Genomic DNA, 16,740 nt, shown 5'->3' with positions numbered 1-16,740 from the left:
CACCCAACACCAAGCTTGCGTTTCGTAAATACATTTCCAACGCGTGAATCCATAGCCCTCGCACTTTATTCAATCCAGCTAGTCATATCATGAAGCATAAAGTTACAAGCCCAAAACAATAAAAATCACAAAGCCGAATGCTACAGTCGTTCATCTTCCTCCGAGTCCCAGATCTCAGGCGGAACCCTCGTGTCGTCACGCAACAGACTGTCTGGCAGCATCTGACTCTTTGTCAGCAGCTGCGACGAGCCTGGGTTGTAATCCGGCGGTAGATGTAGTGCATCCTCATCGTAACCGTCTAGTAGACTCTCGGGAAGGGCGATGCTGCTGGATGAGTGTAATGGAGGGCGGCGAATAGAAGAGGATTGTTGTTTTTCAGGGGTAGAGGCTTGAGAGACGGTTGTAGCTTGGGATGGGCGGACCGTGGGCCGTTGAGATGCACTGCCTAGAGAAGGGCGGGAGGCGCGGTGGGAAGATGCTTGACGAGGGGTCCGACGCGGGGTTCGACGAGGCGGAGGTTTAATGGTTGTAGGAGAGGAAGGTATGTGGATTGGCGGTGTTTTGTTTTGGTTATCATTGCTCTCTTCGTCAGGCGTTGAGGGGACGAGAATGTCATCCGAGGGAGGAAACTGCGTTGATGAAGCAAAATCGCTCTTAAGCTGTTCTTCCACCTGCTGTGACACACTCAGACTTGCGGTAGGGGCCGGACGCTTATCTTCAGGAGCAGGCTGTGATGAGTCGACAAAGAGATCAACTCTTCCACTATCATCTTCATCCTGTATAATCTGCGTTGGCTCGTCTTGAGAATTGCCTTCGTTGAACATGGCGTGTCGCAAGTTCCACAGTAGTTGACCAACGACAGCAGGTGGGAAGTAAACGTAGCGACCAACGTCGCCGTCTATCCAACCTTCTTCTCGCATGTCGTCGCCTTCAACGGGGTTGTTCAGCTCGTACACCTGTGTGAGGTGATAACGCCAAGCTGGACCCTCAGTTACACGACCAGGATCAGCGCAAGCCATAAATCGTAGTAATTCACCGTCGAATAACCAGAAGCGAACGACCTGTGCGGGGATTTTGAAGTTGAGGATAAGATCGGCCTGATAGCCTTCTAGAACATCGTCGATGATGTCTTGTGAGAGCGGGAGCAGTACGTCTGTGCGAGCAGATGCAGGAGGAAGCGACTGTAGCATGGCCAAGGGCACACGTTGAGATTCCAGCGGTTGTGTTTGAGTGGGTGGAAGAGGGCGATGGATGGGCTTGCGAACGCGCTTTGCTGGACGGCCTCTCGCTTTGGGCGTTGATGACGGAGGAGGGGGTTCTGTTTGTCGCGAACTAAGAGGCGGCAGCGATAAGGAGCTGGAAGATTCCTCCGAGATTATCGAAGCGAAGGCCTGCCGCTTAGTAGTAGTGGTGGTTGTAGTAGTAGTACTAACAGTCGCTGGCTGTGCAGAAGAGGATGCTCTCATAATCTCCTCTGACGAAGCAAGTTCGGTCATGATAAGCTGCGTTTCAGCACCAGCAACAAATGTGTTTTCTGCATCCTCGTCCTGGACTTCGTTCTCATCATCGCCAAAGTCTTCATCATCCTCTTCTTCCGAATCGGGAATCTCAAGCATGACTCTCTTTTTGCCACTTCCTGGTGATACTTTCTTCATTTTTGGTGTAGGACTGCCACTTCTTTGACTTCCGCCGAGTTCGGTGCTACCGCCTCTGCGTGGTTTTGTGGGCGTTTCTATCTCTTCCAATCCAGAAGATGATTCCAACGGCTCAAGAACACTCCTAGGCGTTTTATTAGGCGAGTCCACGGGGAGTTCTCGCAGAGGTGTACGGCCAGTCGACCCCCAGCTATCAGTAGCATAAGAATCTTGAATGATACGCTCATGCTTTCGAGGTGTTGTAGCCACTCGAGGCTTACCCTTAAGCTCCTTGAGCGGTGATAGCACAGCAGGTGATGACATCTTTCTTTTAGCAGGCGATACCGACACGCGATCAGCAGGACCATAACGTTCGAGCATCATGCTAGCGGGTGTAGATGATATGCTTGGTGGCGCGGAAAGCTGGCTCGAGGAAGGTATCTCGATTGATTTAGCTCGCTTAGCTGGCGTCTGCTTGTCTGGTGTTTGCGGCACAACAGATTCCTCGCGCGGAGGTAGGTCCTCTTCCGGTCTGCGCTTCAATATTGATTTGAGAATCTTCGGGGTCTTAACGGGCGAGACGTGTTTCTTCTTTCGAACATGTACCGGACTTGGACTCTTTGGGTTTCCTAGCCATTGCTGGAACTCGTCATCTTCATCTTCAGAGTCCTTGATGAGCTCGGTAGGCGTTGAATCGCGGCCGAGAAACTGGGTCAATGTTTGTGTGTGATATTTGGAGCTGCTGCTGGGTGCATCCCCCATTGTCTTGCGCCGGCTGGACTTCTTTTCTTTCTTTGGCTTGGGTTGTTGTTCATCCGTATCATCTCCGAGCGTTCTTCTGCGTTTCGACCGGGTATTCTTAGCAGGCGCTTTCTTTGCAGTCGCTCTTCGTTTTCTCCCACTCGATATAGGTTCATCATCATCTTCGTCCTGGGGTTTTTGCTCTTCGTCTTCATTATTCTCCTCTTCTTCCTTATCAGCTCCCATCTCGTCTTCTTCACTATCACTCAATACAATCGGATCACGCTCTTCGAAGCTCGATACAAAGTCAAATTGTGTGAGTGTTTGCTGTCGCAAGAGCTTCGAGGGCGTCTCTGCTTGTTTCTTTCTATTCTGCTTTCCATATGTGCGTACAACTTTCTTGCGTGCTGGGAAATGTGCTTGCTGCTGGGCGGGCGTTGAATGATAGACGCGGCTCGCCGCAGGGACGCCTCCCGAGCGGGTTTTTGGCGTCATTGTTATGATGATTTATTAAAGAAAAGAAGAAAAAAAAGGATATATTTGTACAGTACAAAGATGAGTGATTCAATATGTGAGTGACGGCATGATCTAGGCAGCTTCGATGTTGATGATGGGTGGAGCCACAGGGCGGCCCAAGGGCGTTAAGTGGCGTATGTCATTTATCGCGACGCGTCTTGTCGCGTAAAGTGTTCTTGCCAGTGGCTATCACATCTACTAGACTACTATATAGGTATCAGAAGAATTGGCCGCTAAAAGTATAAGGGATAATATTAGTAGGTCAGCTTAAATCAGACTTCTTTAGGCTAGTATTTATTCTTGTACCGGATGTCAACTTTTCTGCTACCTACTGGGTGCAGTATGTGTATGTACTGTTTTGTGTCAACTTGTGTTGAATGCTATACTTTCAGCGACCCTATGAAATAATTATTAAGTTACTGTCTTGTGTATTGAATTCAAGTAGACTTTTACATAAATAAAGTTTTATCTTGATACATAAAGTCCGTCTCCCACTCCCACTCCGCCTCCTTTCTCTTCTTCCCTTCATGTGCACTTTGCACATCGCACCGATGATGAGCCCATCATGATAAAGCTGTCTGACCCGCAGGGCAGAGTCGCTTGAGGAGTTACCTCTACTTATCATATTGGGAACTGAGGTCTATGGCCAGACCAGGCAGGAAGTCTTCGCCATTTCTAAAAGTCGTAACAAACAACAGTCGCGCCTATGATGAACCCATGGCAATGAAGCTATCCAACCTGCAGGATAGAACTGCCCAAACGATAGACCGTCAAGGTTAATTGTTAAACTGGGAACTGAGGTCTTACTCCAATATATTGGGAACTGGGGTCTTACTCCTATGGCCAGACTAGGCAGGAAGTCTCGCTATTTCTAAATGTCGTATCAAACTAGTCGCGCCGATGATGAACCCATGGCAATGAAGCTATCCAACCTGCAGGATAGATCTGCCCAAACGAGATGCCTTTAAGGCTATCTGTTATATTGGGAACTGAGGCACAGCAAATTTCTTCAATTGAACACTTTTCTGTTTCTGCTGATTTTGTTGAACGATTGCACATTTGTACTAACCAACTGATATTATATGTTTATTAGGTAGTAGTAGCTCACGATGATGAAAGACTTTATGTTTGAATGCTCATATTTGTATACAAAAGAACAATCTCTCATTCGCTCATGTAAACATATCGAGATAGACCAAAACTCATCCGTCCAACGCTCGACTCATCATCCCTGTTTGCCACGAAAAGGCGCCTGCTCGTTTACTCCCCATGGCTGATCATGCACGCCAATAGTAACTATAGTATTCATACACTGGATTCATGTAATCATATTCCCATTCACTCTAAACACCTCCCGGTACTCAACGGAATGCAGCCTTGACGTCGGCTCGAGGCCATTCGTAAAGGATATCGCCACCGTAAACATTGGTCGTAACTGCGCCCACCCGTCTCTCGACCTTTTCGTAGAACTCCTCGCACTCTGATAGCACCTTGATAACCAATCCTCGGCTAAGGGCTGGGTCGTCGGCGTCGCCAAAATGCTTCTCGACACGTTTGCGTAGCGCTTCGATACCCTTGCGGATTTCCTTGGAGTCGTAGTTGCCGAGGACCTTGTTGAAGACCGTTTTGCTGTTGGAAGGCTGTGCGGCGATCGATGCCGGTGATTTGCCCGTCTGCAATTGAGCCTCCATACTCTCGAGCTGCTCCAAAATCTTGCCAAGTGGCCGACGCATTACTGCATTGAGGTACAGGTTCATGTGTTCATAGTATGTCGTATTGGCCTTTTCCTTCCATTCCTCAAGCACATCCAGTCCTCGGGTTTCCGTCTCTTCCAGGAAATGGTTCATATTCTCAATTAGTAGAATATGGAAGTTGAGCGCCTCCTTATCCTCTGGGTCCGCAGAGCCGGTTGTGATGCCGACCGCCGGGTTCTCTCGCGCGATAACCATGAGTGAGTCAAACATGGTCTTGAGTATACGGTCATATTCACGATCGATGGTGCCTCTGGCCGCTAGCGATGCGTCGACACCTACCAGCATGTTCTCGACAGCTGCCGAAAAGAGAGGGAAGATACGAATGAATGCAATAACGCCCTTTCGCTTGCTGATCTTGACCTTGGTTTCTTCAATAGCACGAAGCTGCTCGTCGACAAACTTCTTGAAGCGGACTTCCAAATGACCATGAAGTTTCTGCAACAGGGTGTTAAGGTACTCTTGATTGGATTGACTGATATCAGCGATATATTTCTCCAGAGTTGCCAGGACGCCAATTCCTTGCCTGAAAAGCTGTTAGCAAAATGTCGGTGACACTTCAGATATTTGAACTTACAAAGGATCCTGTCCAACAACCCATTCCATGAGACGCAATAGCTCAGACTCCAGGAACGTGAAAATGACCTCCATGGCGCGAAGAATACGTCTGGCCAGGTCTCGATCGGGCTCCATCAGTCGTGGCCTTCTGAGATCAGTACCTGCCCGTTCATATGGCGGTGTTGCAGCGACAGCATCAGGGAAGTCGATTTGTTCGAGTGTTGTTGCATGGAAAAAGTCAACAATGAAGTTTTGCTCCATCTGCATCAAGGGGAGCAAGTCATCCAGGACTCCCGCGAAGACTTCATAAGGCAGGTCTTTGTTGTCGCCTACTCCCTTTTCAACCTTTGATTTGTTACCGCCATCTTCTCGAGGGGATCGGAGTCGGGCCAAAGTTCCGCTGCGCTTGACTGTCAGCTTCCTGGCAGTAGTGGCTACGCCTCCTTCCTGGTTCTTCTCAATTGCTGATGTGAAAAGAAGTTCGGCCTCCTCTCCGGTCATCTTCCTGGCATTCCTACGCCAAGCCGCAACGACAGCCTGGAACTCGACCCTATAAACAGGCTGGCTCTTGTCTTGGTAGATTTGGATAACCTGGTTCCACTCTTCACCGTGCATATCCCTGGCGTATAGCATAAGGGGACTGAATTGCCAAAGTGTGTCACGGCCAAGATCGTGATGTGTTGAATCCACCTTTCTCGACAAAGCTCCTTCCATAGCAAGTTTTGTCTCGGTAAAGGCCTGGTCAAACTGTCGGGACATGAAAGCGACAAACCTGCCAATGAACAATGCACTCTCTTGATCATACACCTGCTTCTTCTCCTGAACAATCCGCATCTGGTTGAAGTCAGGGTTGAGACCATGGCCCTGGTTTGTGTCTGATGTGACGTCCACTTTGAGTTGATCAGCACTAGTGCGAGAAGGATCAATCTTGACCATGGCCTTGTAGAGTGTCACAAGGGATGATTCGACCTCTGCCAGACCACCAATATCGTCCAAGGGCGACGATCTAAGTACGTCCAGCTCGTTTGATGTGATGGCGCAAGTCTCAAGCAAGGACTCGAGTTCTTTCTTAAGTAGCTTCTGATTTGCAGTTTGCACCTGAAGACCCTGACCCTGGGCTTCAATATAGGCAATATCCTCTGAGAGTGTCTATATCGTATTAGTAAATATTTTCCCATGTCAGCGAAACAACATACCGAGAGTTCAACGGAATAGAGTGTGAGGAGGTTATCCAGCTCCTCACACTCGGCCATGGCAACATCAAGTCCCGCTTTGATCGCATCGACACGCTCGTCTTCTTCACGGAAGCGAGCGAGCCAACCACCCGCTTGAGCTTTGTTGAGTTCACGTTCCAAGTCAGCCCTCATTTCTTCTACGTTGCGAGCTCGCATTTGATCACCCGGAATCCATCCGAAATAATCCAGCCACTGAGCGAACTCCTCACTTCTTTCATCAAGGATGGCAGGATTAACGCCTAATGACTGTAGATACTTCATGTCATTACCCGCATTAATGGAGCGGCGAGGTTCTTTCTTCTCGGGCTCCTTCGGTTTCACTTCCTGTGGTGGGCCATGTGCACTAACAGGTCTGCTCGTTGGGAGAGTAATCTTAACTTCAGGAACCAGAGACATTCGATTCGCCGACTTGGACGGCTCAGCCGGCTTCTGCTCCTCCAACTGTTTGTTTTCTTCTTCGGTCTTTGGTGTCTCTACGGGTGTCTCTTCAGGCGTAGGTTGCTCGGATGGTCTTGGCGGCGCAGGCACAACGCCGCTGATTCCATCTGGGCCCTCGTCCGTCTTGCTCCTCAAAAGACGCAAACGCTCTCCGGCACCACCAGGTCTAGGTTTGAAGGCGGTAGCGGCATTTGCCGCAGATGCAGCCTTCCATAGAGCGCCAGCGATTTCGTTTCTGGACTTTTTGGCTTTGATCATAGGACCCAGGCCAGGCTTTGACTCCTCAGTTGAGATTTCTGGGGATGGGTTGGAGTCTTGGTCGGAGATTTCCGTACCGCGGTCTCCAGGTGATGGCTCATCCACTGGTTGGGGAGACTCTTGTTTGGGTAGATCAGGAGGTGGCTGTATGCTTGCAAACCTGGGCACGCTCACTGTCATTGGCGAAACATCCGAAGAGCCGCCTCCCCCAGAGCCCGGAGAGAGGGTCACTGCAGGGCGTGGCGATTGAGTTTGTGAAGGCGTAGGTACGCGGGCTGGTGAAGGACTAGGTGCACGGGCTGATGCAGGACTGAGGTCGCGGGCTCGTGCAGGGCTAGCCATACGACCCGGAGATGGTCCTGGGCTGGATGTGTTGGTTCGAGCTGGACCAGCCTGTTGATAACCAGTAGGAGCTGGAGTTTGAGCCGATGTTCGAGATTGTGATGATCCCGGCCTGAGGGCAGCAGGCGTAGGAAGCGGCTCACGTTTTGGTGGATCTGGCAATCGCCCTGTGGGTGGCGGTTTGGGTTGTTCCAAAACACTTCCGGTGAAAGAGCTGTTTGCCGACTTTTGACTTGAGTTGTCCATTCTAGGGACAACACGTTCGCTGCTGCGAGGCGGAGGGGCCATTGGCTCTTTGTTGGGACTGATCAGTGGTGGGGGAACCAAGTCTCGATCCTGAGGGCGAGTCGGATCCATGGGCGGCCGTCTCCTCTCCGGGGGCGGTCTTTCTAACTGAAGGGGTGAAGGGACTGGCTGTGGAGGTTGAGGAGGTGAGAGAATGGATGGCGGTTGGGACTTGGGCGAAGACTGGGTTTGAGGTGGAGGTTGAGGAGGTGTAAGTACAGCTGGTGTTCGATTGTCGGCAGTCTCCCCAAATCTGCCATACGATCCTGGCCCATTCGGACCATTGCGAGATCGCGGTGGTAGACTAGAAACGTCATCACTTCGGGCAGTAAAGGAGGTAGCAACGGAATCCTGGCTCTTGTTGTTCTGTGCCATCCATCGAGGTGCAGGCGGACGTTCTCTCGAAGCACTGGAATCGAAGCTTCCCACGGGTGAAGTGCCGAGGTTTGGGTGTGCCGGACGAACACCAGGTCCCTGGTTTCCTTGTTGCGCTTGATGTGCAGGATGCATCGGGTGTATAGGACGAGGGGGAGCGCTCGCACTTTGGCTGGTAGCTTGTTCGGATAGTGGAGGTGGAGGAGGTCTTGAACCACCAGTGGCTGGACGTCTCGTAGCTCCCATTACCTGGTCATACTCCTTTTGCTCAAATCCTGCAAGCTCTGGCGTCTTTCCACCCGTGTATTTGCCATATATCTTGATGAGACTGGCAATGAAGAACTTTTTCTCTTTATCCGTCTGGGCATGCCAGAAATAAGCCTTTCCAAGTGTTACCTGGAAGCCAGTGTCGCCAGCCCAATCGCGATAGTCGGGCCTGGCCTCGGGACCAGTATAAGATTCAATGCGCGATAGATCGTCGAGGTTCCATGTCTTGCCGATGGAAAATGTGCCATTTTGGTTTTCTTTAGACTTGTGCAAACGAACTCGGCCGGATTTGCGCACAGCCACGATTATTATTCGAGGTTTCTGTGTTTCGCCATTCCGCGCCTGTGGTGGAGGAGGGGTCGTAGGATAGGAGGAGTATTCGGTGATTCGGATATGGGTGATATAGGTTTCGAGAACTGCCCGACTGTTAGTTGATCAAACCGGGTGCGAGCTAATTCAATCGCAAGGTTTAAGCGACATCGACAGTCTGTTGAGCTTGGGAGCTACTGTGGATGTGGCTTTGGCCTAGCAATAATATAACGGCAAGACTTACGAGAGCCATCAACATCCTTCTTATTGAAACAGCTTTCGACAATGCGACGCTTCTCATCCTCGAATCGCTCTGCCCTGCTGGCAGCCGCAGCTGCGCCGGGGCCACCCCCGTTTGCGCGGTCCATGAGGCAGTTGGGGGAACGGAATCAGGCAGAGCATCAAGCTGAGCAAAGAGACATGTTATTTCTTAGGAGTAACGGTTCTGACGTTGGATTGTTTCGGATTCGAGGGATTAATTGAACGAGCGACTGCGCAGTCCAAGGCGCGTTGTTTAGCGCCTTGGTATTGGATAGGTGTTATAGGTTGAATGTTGATGTCGTTGGAGGACAAGTCGTCGAGTCGAGGTCAATGTCAATGTGGCTGGAGGTTCCCTATTTCGAGGTGGAGGTTTCGGGTGGACACCTGCTTAGGCTGTACCTGCCTCTGATGCTCCACTGCAGCTTGTAGCTGGGTATCAACGGATTTAGGTATAGTCGGTAATTTCGATACCACGAACCTACCGTGAAGGCTCTTTCATCAAATATATCGCTTCTTAAGACCATCATCTCCTATCATAATTCAGTATAATTAGCGATAGACATCCTCTGTTGGCGAGCCACATTACCAAAGTCATGTGTCGAGCATGTGTACGCCACATGATGAGGTCAGCGGTGTCCCAAGCCACATTTGAGAATGGCGCGCGTCAAGCTTAGTCTTGGAGTAGATAGTTGGGGAGCTTCACTATTTGATGGTATCCAGAGTTGTTGGCTATGAATATTTTCAAGGTAGATCTTGAGTAATTTTGGTGTTGGGTATTTGACCCAGGTCGCATTGAAATATCACCTAACGTTGGTAGTTACGGTAGCTATTTGAGTGTATACCTACTGTGTACGTGGTTTATTTTCTCAGTAGCCATAACTAACTCACAAGAAGAAGAATTAAAATCGATGAGCATACTGCTAACATCTCACTGTAGGTAATTAAGAAGAGACCGTAAGCCTCTGGGATACTGCGGTAACAATACTATTCGCTAGTTATACCTACCTACCCTAGGTACGTGCAGTAAATCACCATCTAGGTATAATGCCTGATATTCTTTGCCTTAAAGTTTATATTGAAGCTTATTTGTACTTGATGATTTGTTGACATACTCTGATAATTTCGGATTGGTGAACATGTTGCCTACCACTAATGCCGCTTAGTTGAGTCTTTGTTGGACATGGCTTCCTTCATATCGAAACTAACCTATAGGAAAGAGGATATTGGGAAACTAGATTTTGCAGCTGAAGAATGTCAAGAATAAACAAACAATCCGTAAATAGTTGAGTGGTCTAAAAACATAATTTCTAGACTTATTGGATTCATTCCTCAAGCCTGTGTTCGTCAATTGGTTTGCACTTGTGAGTGCTGTACACAATCGGACATCAACATCAAGATTCATTGATCAAGGTTCACTTTTGTATTTGACGGTTAAGTACATGCCGAGTGCGGATAACAATCGAATGTTTAGATCTCGTGATATGATGATTTCTTGTAGTAGCATTGGGTATGTTCAAAACGACGTCAGCTAAATCCCCAATTAGGCAATTTCTCAATTCAACTTCCTTCTCAGAAGCTCGAGATCCGCTTTCCCCTCACGAATCAATCAAGCCGCATCATTACACCCCCGGATCGGCCTTCACCCCGCAATCGGGGGTTGGTCCTCGATCAGCCGAGGTTGTGCATACATAATACAAAGCTATTCTTACCCGTCGTAACCGTTGTAACCAGAGAAGCTGAAGTTGCCTCAAAACCCTTGTCTTGTCGAACCTAACTGTCACTTCATTGTGTGAATGAACATCTCATCTCGACGGTCTCAGTGATATTAACGAAACCATGGTTCCCTCTGTGAGAGTTGTTCCCAATGTACGTGACACCGTCTGAGTGGCCTCGTAACGAAATAGTATACTTACATCTCCTCACCAGGCTGCTAAGCGAGCCACCAGCTTGCTACGCACTATTCAGTATACACATCCACCTTCATGTCCTTGTCACTCAAACCCTGGATACCATCAAACGCCAACTTTCACCCCATCAAAGCATGCTCACCAGCGCAAGTATGCCACTCCAACTACACACCCAGGCCAGAAGGAGTACGCCTTTGAAATGGCTGCTTCATCCATCAGGTTTGGTCCTGGTGTTACGCAGGAAGTGGGCATGGACCTAAAGAACATGGGAGCTCAGAGGGTTTGCGTCGTGACTGATGAAACCGTCAACAAGTTGGATGCCATGAGACAAGTCCGTGAATCTCTCACTCGGGAGGGCATTCCTTTTGAAGTGTATTCCAAGGTTCGTGTTGAGCCAAAGGATAGCTCGTAAGTTGGACTTTGTATGAGAATAAGTCAGTTCACTTACAGCAAGACAGCATCAAAGAAGCCATTGCCTGGGCCCGCCCCTATGCACCAGATGCCTTCCTGGCCGTGGGAGGTGGTTCAGTCATGGACACAGCCAAACTTATGAACCTCTACACAGCGTACCCTGACGCTGACTTCCTGGACTTTGTCAACGCTCCTCTAGGCAAGGGCCGTCCCGTAGATAAGAAGCTAACACCTCTCATCGCCGTTCCTACAACAGCCGGCACCGGCAGTGAGACAACGGGAACCGCTATCTTTGACCTTGTATCTAAGCGAGCCAAGACCGGAGTCGCCCATCGAAACCTCAAGCCTACACTTGGTATCTGCGACCCCCTCAACACCAGGACCATGCCTGCCGCTGTCAAGGCCGCTTCGGGCCTCGATGTTCTTTGCCACTCGCTTGAGTCCTGGACCGCCATTCCGTACAACGAACGAACACCCAGACCAACAAACCCCATCCTTCGTCCGGCATACCAAGGCGCCAACCCAATTTCCGATGTCTTCTCATTTCATGCGCTTCGTGATACCATCAAGTACCTCCCTCGATCAGTGAAAAACCCTGACGACCTTGAGGCCCAATCCAAGATGCTTCTGGCTTCCACGCTGGCCGGCGTTGGGTTCGGTAATGCCGGAGTTCATCTCTGCCATGGTTAGTGCATATAAAACTTTGTTTTACAATTTTTCCTTTTTCTGCCCCTGTTTGAAACTAAATGTGAACCCAGGCATGTCGTACCCCATTTCTGGCCAGAACCCAGGCTACAGTCACGATGGCTACGAGGTAGCTTCGCCGCTCATTCCCCACGGTGTCTCTGTGGCCGTCTCCGCTCCGGCTGTCTTTCGGTTCACCGCCGCTTCAAACCCAGACCGTCATCTGGCAGCGGCCGAGGCCTTTGGTGTAGATATCAGCAACGTGAAGCGAGAGAGCGCAGGCGAAGTTCTCGCTGAGGCCCTCACAAAGTTTTTGGCAGAGTTGGGTGACCAGCCCAAGGGTCTGAAGGACCTGGGCTTTGGCACGGAACACATTGAGGCCCTTGTGGAGGGTACCATTCCGCAGGCACGTGTGTTGATGCTGGCACCAGGATTGTCTACAGAACTGGAAGCGGAGAAGGATCAGTTACGAAGACTGTTTGAGAACGCCATGACACATTGATGATGGTCGGTCCTGAAGATAGGAGGTTTGATTATCATGCGGGTATGCGATTGCGCGTTGCCGATCGATGTGATGTGTTGACTCTGAAGGGATGTCGTACCACTTTATATATTTGGATGTACAATTGATCTACTGTACAAATATAGAAACGGTTTATCTATCTACTACGTGACGAATTTGGAGCACATGCATTAATTGCGTGGACCGTTGGGGATGTATCGATCTACACTGATGGATGGGAATCATGGGTTACTATGTATATCATGTATATCAGAACGCATTGATATTGGGAGTTGAGCTTGGATATAATGACTGAGTATCAATCTTATTCCCCTGGTTCGTCAGAAACTTAATTGTTGTTAGCATGTCTGCTTGTATGTATATGTACAAGGTGACGCTAAGTTATGCTGTGCAATGGATCTATGCTTGATTTGTGCAACTTTTATCGTTTCGGGTGCAAGCAATTGACCGTTTAGAACAGACCTTTCCCTTCTAGTACTCCGTAACACCGACAAGCCGCAAGCCTCCCTGTCAAAAGTATTCTCGGTACCATGCTCTATTGGGTGAGGGTGGAAAAGAAGGAAAAGTCCCTGCAGGTACAGATCCACTAGAAGATTACTGAATCAGGTAAAAACAAGACGAATCGTGCATTGGTCTGCCGAGACTGACAGTGCTAACCCAGCTAGTAAGGCCCTTGACAATTTCTCTTGTTCAGTTTTTTGTCGAGGCGAAATGCGATGGAAGCGACTACAACCGAACAGACCTTGATAGTCGAGATGCGGCTCCAGTTGGGCATCGGGACCAAAGTCTAGACTATCGTTTCCCCTGCTCCTTTTCTCCTGGTTCATGTAAAATCTGCTAATTCTCCCTCCAAATAGAACGTCCAAGAGTCATGAGTCTGATTAGTGTTTTCAGCGTTGTGGACCGGTCAACCCCCGGACTGGCGCTCGGAGAGGCTTCCGGTGGCCACTACGTCTTTCGACTTACATAACAAAAACTTGCAAAGCGGTTTCGCAATTGATTCCCAGGAAGTCCCAAGACTTTCTAGTCTCGAATGCTAGAACTGCTCCCTCCTTGTGCCTCCACATCCTACGTCACGGGGCCAATTGGTAGGTATTGTACGAGCCGAAGATGATCGCTGCTTTTGCCGGACATGGTCAGGGCCCGTCTTGGTCAAAAATTATAGTGGCACATATTACGGATACTCACGATATCTATTGCACCATATCTAACTTCACCCCATAGACGGGCCTGATGGATCTCTTGAGCTGTATCGTATATAATAGAAAACGTAAATCCTGCCTTTTTCACCAATCCCTTCCCCACGAAACTCTCATCCATCCCCAGTTTAACCCTGTTTATCTTTGGTCATAGTCCCATCTTTTCTCCTCCTACACACGCTCGTTACACGACTAGAATCCATTATCAACTGATACCCTGATTTCACCGAATATACACTAAAGTTAGTTGCTGCAACTTCAAACTCAAAAAACAAATCCCAATGGAAGGCCCTTCAAGGGATATCAAGGACGAACCGGACCTCGAACCTGGTCCTGAACCACCCAAGCCAGTTGCCAGTACCGAGCCGGAACTACCATCAAGCCCCAAAGGTGCCGCTGCTGCTCTCAAGAAAGACAAGGCACGCGTGAGGTTCAACAGTAACGCCGCTGCCAATCCCCCACAATCCTCAGCAAACCCTCCTGCTACTCCGCAAGCTCCAGGTGTTGCTAAGCCCAGACCTTCACTCTTGCGCGGCAGTTCTGCCGAAGTCGTCAAGACTCTCAATCTCAAGGATCATGACGATGAGTCGGATCCTGAGTCAAAGGAGGCCATGGTCGCTGCACGGGAACGCGCCCGTATCATGGCAGACAACATTCACAATGATTCATCCGCTATAGACAGAGACTCGCTTGAGTCTAGCACCGTCGGAACGCCAGGATACGATAGCCCATACGGCTCCAGCATCCCCCTCCAGGATCTTACCGAAGCAGGCACCAGCAAGGAAGGTTTCCACAAGCTTCCCTCCGAAGACAAGGAGGGCGCTGGCTTGAAAGATGAGGCTTTCAAGCTTGTCAGAGCACACACCCAGCGTTTTGGACCCAGCGCCAGCACTGGCCAGAACTCGCCTGAAGACAAGGAAACAAAGGGGAAAGGAAAACAAGAGGAGCGCACCTTGACGGAACTCAACGATGGTAACTTTGACGGAGTCTTTGATGTGCCTGCACCTGAACAATATCGCGGAAGCGTCTTGTCGCAGCTTCTGAAGCTTTACAAGCCCCCAGAGCCATCTTTCAAGGGCACACACCACCGAGCTGCCTCTACCTCGTCCGTCATTAGCGACGGTACCCCCACTGTTCAGGGCACTCCGTCTGGTGCTTCTACGCCGAGGCGCAAATGGTATGACTCGAACAAGTCACAAGATACACTCGCCAACCTTATCGAGGCTTCATCGCGACTCGCCAACCCCAACGACGCAGCCGGGGACAAGGACAAGTCCAAGAAGAATGGAAAGAAACCTCAGAGACCGGCCAACCGACGTACGCACAGCGCAACCCGATTGAGCGGGCTTTGGCAACAGCAAGAAGCACGCATTACCGTCCACATCGCCGAGACTCTGGCCCGACAGGGCTACATTATTAAACTATGCCGTGCTTTGATGTTGTTTGGAGCCCCCACCCATAGATTGGAGGAGTATCTCAGCATGACGGCCAGAGTCCTCGAGATTGATGGCCAGTTCCTATACCTACCAGGATGTATGATCATCTCGTTCGACGACAAGTCTACCCACACTACTGAAGTTAGAATTGTTCGTACCGGACAAGGCATCGATCTCGGCAAGCTCAAGGACGTCCACCTCATCTACAAAGAAGTCATGCACGACATCTGTGGCGTTGAGGAAGCGACTGAGAAGCTCGAGAATCTCATGAAGCACAAGGACAAATTCCACAAGTGGCTCAGAGTCGTCATGTTTGGACTCATGAGTGCCACTGCAGCCCCTTTCTCTTTCGGAGCTCGTCTGATTGATCTTCCCCTCATTTTCGCTTTCGGTTGTCTCATTGGAGTGCTGCAGCTTGTTGTGGCGCCCAACTCTGCTCTCTACAGCAACGTCTTTGAAGTGTCTTCCACCATTGTTGTTAGTCTCTTGGCCAGAACTTTTGGTAGTATCAAAATGGGTGGCGAAGAGATATTCTGCTTTGGTGCGTTGGCGCAGGGTGGTATTGTCATGTTGCTACCCGGTTACATGGTTTGTAAGTTAATGATCTGTCCAAGTCGACTTTTTCAAGGGCGATATAACTAACATTGATGTCTAGTATGCTCTGCTCTCGAACTCCAATCCCGCGCCATCGTTCCTGGATCGATTCGAATCGTATACGCCGTCATCTACTCTCTTCTTCTCGGTTTCGGCATCACCGTCGGCTCCGCTCTCTACGGATTGTTTGACTCCGATCCATCCAACACGACGACCTGTCCCAACGCTATGAACCCTTACTACGCCTTTATCTTTGTTCCTCCCTTTGTCGTCAGTCTGTGTATCATCTACCAGGCAAAATGGCGCCAGATGCCTGTCATGGTTATTGTTTCCTTTGCCGGATACATGGTGAACTACTGGTCCGCCCAAAGGTTCAAGTCCAGCCCTCAGATTTCCAGCACGCTTGGTGCTTTTGCTGTCGGTCTGCTTGCCAACCTTTACTCTCGACTCCGACACGGCGTTGCAGCTGCGATTCTTATTCCCGCGGTATTCTGCCAAGTTCCAGGAAGTCTTGCGTCTACCGGAGGATTGCTCAGCGGTCTGCAAGTTGCCAACTCTCTTACCAACGCGACTGGCGAGATTCAAGGAACGTCCTCTGTGCAACTTACGCAGGGCAGCAACCCGGACAACTTGGTGTTTAGCGTCGCTGCTTCCATGATTCAGATTGCCATCGGTATTGCTGTCGGACTCTTTATGAGTTCACTGCTCATCTACCCTCTGGGCAAGCGTCGCAGCGCCCTCTTCAGTTTCTAATCTTTGTTTGTATAACTCATAATCAGCGTGGCATCAGCATTTGTGGTTTTTCTTTAATTATTTGTTAACAACCTGTTTTTGAAAAGTTTTTGCATTTATTACGACATATACAGTCAGTGTTTGGAATTATTGTTTTTACTGGGGATCGATAAAAAAATATGCGTTTAGGTGTTTAGACGGTGGCGTGGTTAGCATATGTATATACTAGACTTGTTTATGACTTGGTCTTGCATCGAATGGGCTTGGATTTATCATACAACGAA

At 49.6% G+C, this 16,740-nt stretch overlaps 4 protein-coding genes across 4 annotated transcripts; 2 read left to right on the top strand and 2 right to left on the bottom strand.

The window, feature by feature from the left end:
* Positions 1 to 140: 140 nt before the first annotated feature.
* On the bottom strand, positions 141 to 2,870 carry FPOAC1_012452 (uncharacterized protein; the record flags this gene model as incomplete). The annotated part of the gene is made up of 1 exon (XM_044856808.1): positions 141 to 2,870. The coding sequence occupies one exon, from the start codon at positions 2,868 to 2,870 to the stop codon at positions 141 to 143; it is 2,730 nt and encodes a 909-aa protein (XP_044704121.1).
* Positions 2,871 to 4,252: 1,382 nt separating this feature from the next.
* Positions 4,253 to 9,077, bottom strand: FPOAC1_012451 (uncharacterized protein; the record flags this gene model as incomplete). The annotated part of the gene is made up of 4 exons (XM_044856807.1): positions 4,253 to 5,168; positions 5,220 to 6,349; positions 6,397 to 8,816; positions 8,954 to 9,077. 4 exons carry the CDS (start codon positions 9,075 to 9,077, stop codon positions 4,253 to 4,255), a joined length of 4,590 nt encoding a protein of 1,529 aa, XP_044704120.1.
* A 1,729-nt stretch (positions 9,078 to 10,806) lies between these two features.
* On the top strand, positions 10,807 to 12,474 carry FPOAC1_012450 (uncharacterized protein; the record flags this gene model as incomplete). The annotated part of the gene is made up of 4 exons (XM_044856806.1): positions 10,807 to 10,836; positions 10,897 to 11,285; positions 11,336 to 11,973; positions 12,047 to 12,474. 4 exons carry the CDS (start codon positions 10,807 to 10,809, stop codon positions 12,472 to 12,474), a joined length of 1,485 nt encoding a protein of 494 aa, XP_044704119.1.
* A 1,501-nt stretch (positions 12,475 to 13,975) lies between these two features.
* FPOAC1_012449 (uncharacterized protein) lies at positions 13,976 to 16,477 on the top strand (the record flags this gene model as incomplete). The annotated part of the gene is made up of 2 exons (XM_044856805.1): positions 13,976 to 15,722; positions 15,786 to 16,477. The coding sequence occupies 2 exons, from the start codon at positions 13,976 to 13,978 to the stop codon at positions 16,475 to 16,477; spliced, it is 2,439 nt and encodes an 812-aa protein (XP_044704118.1).
* Positions 16,478 to 16,740: the final 263 nt, after the last annotated feature.

Source organism: Fusarium poae, chromosome 4, assembly GCF_019609905.1.
Source record: "Fusarium poae strain DAOMC 252244 chromosome 4, whole genome shotgun sequence".
Lineage (NCBI taxonomy): Eukaryota > Fungi > Ascomycota > Sordariomycetes > Hypocreales > Nectriaceae > Fusarium > Fusarium poae.
This window is presented reverse-complemented; position numbering and strand designations above follow the sequence as displayed.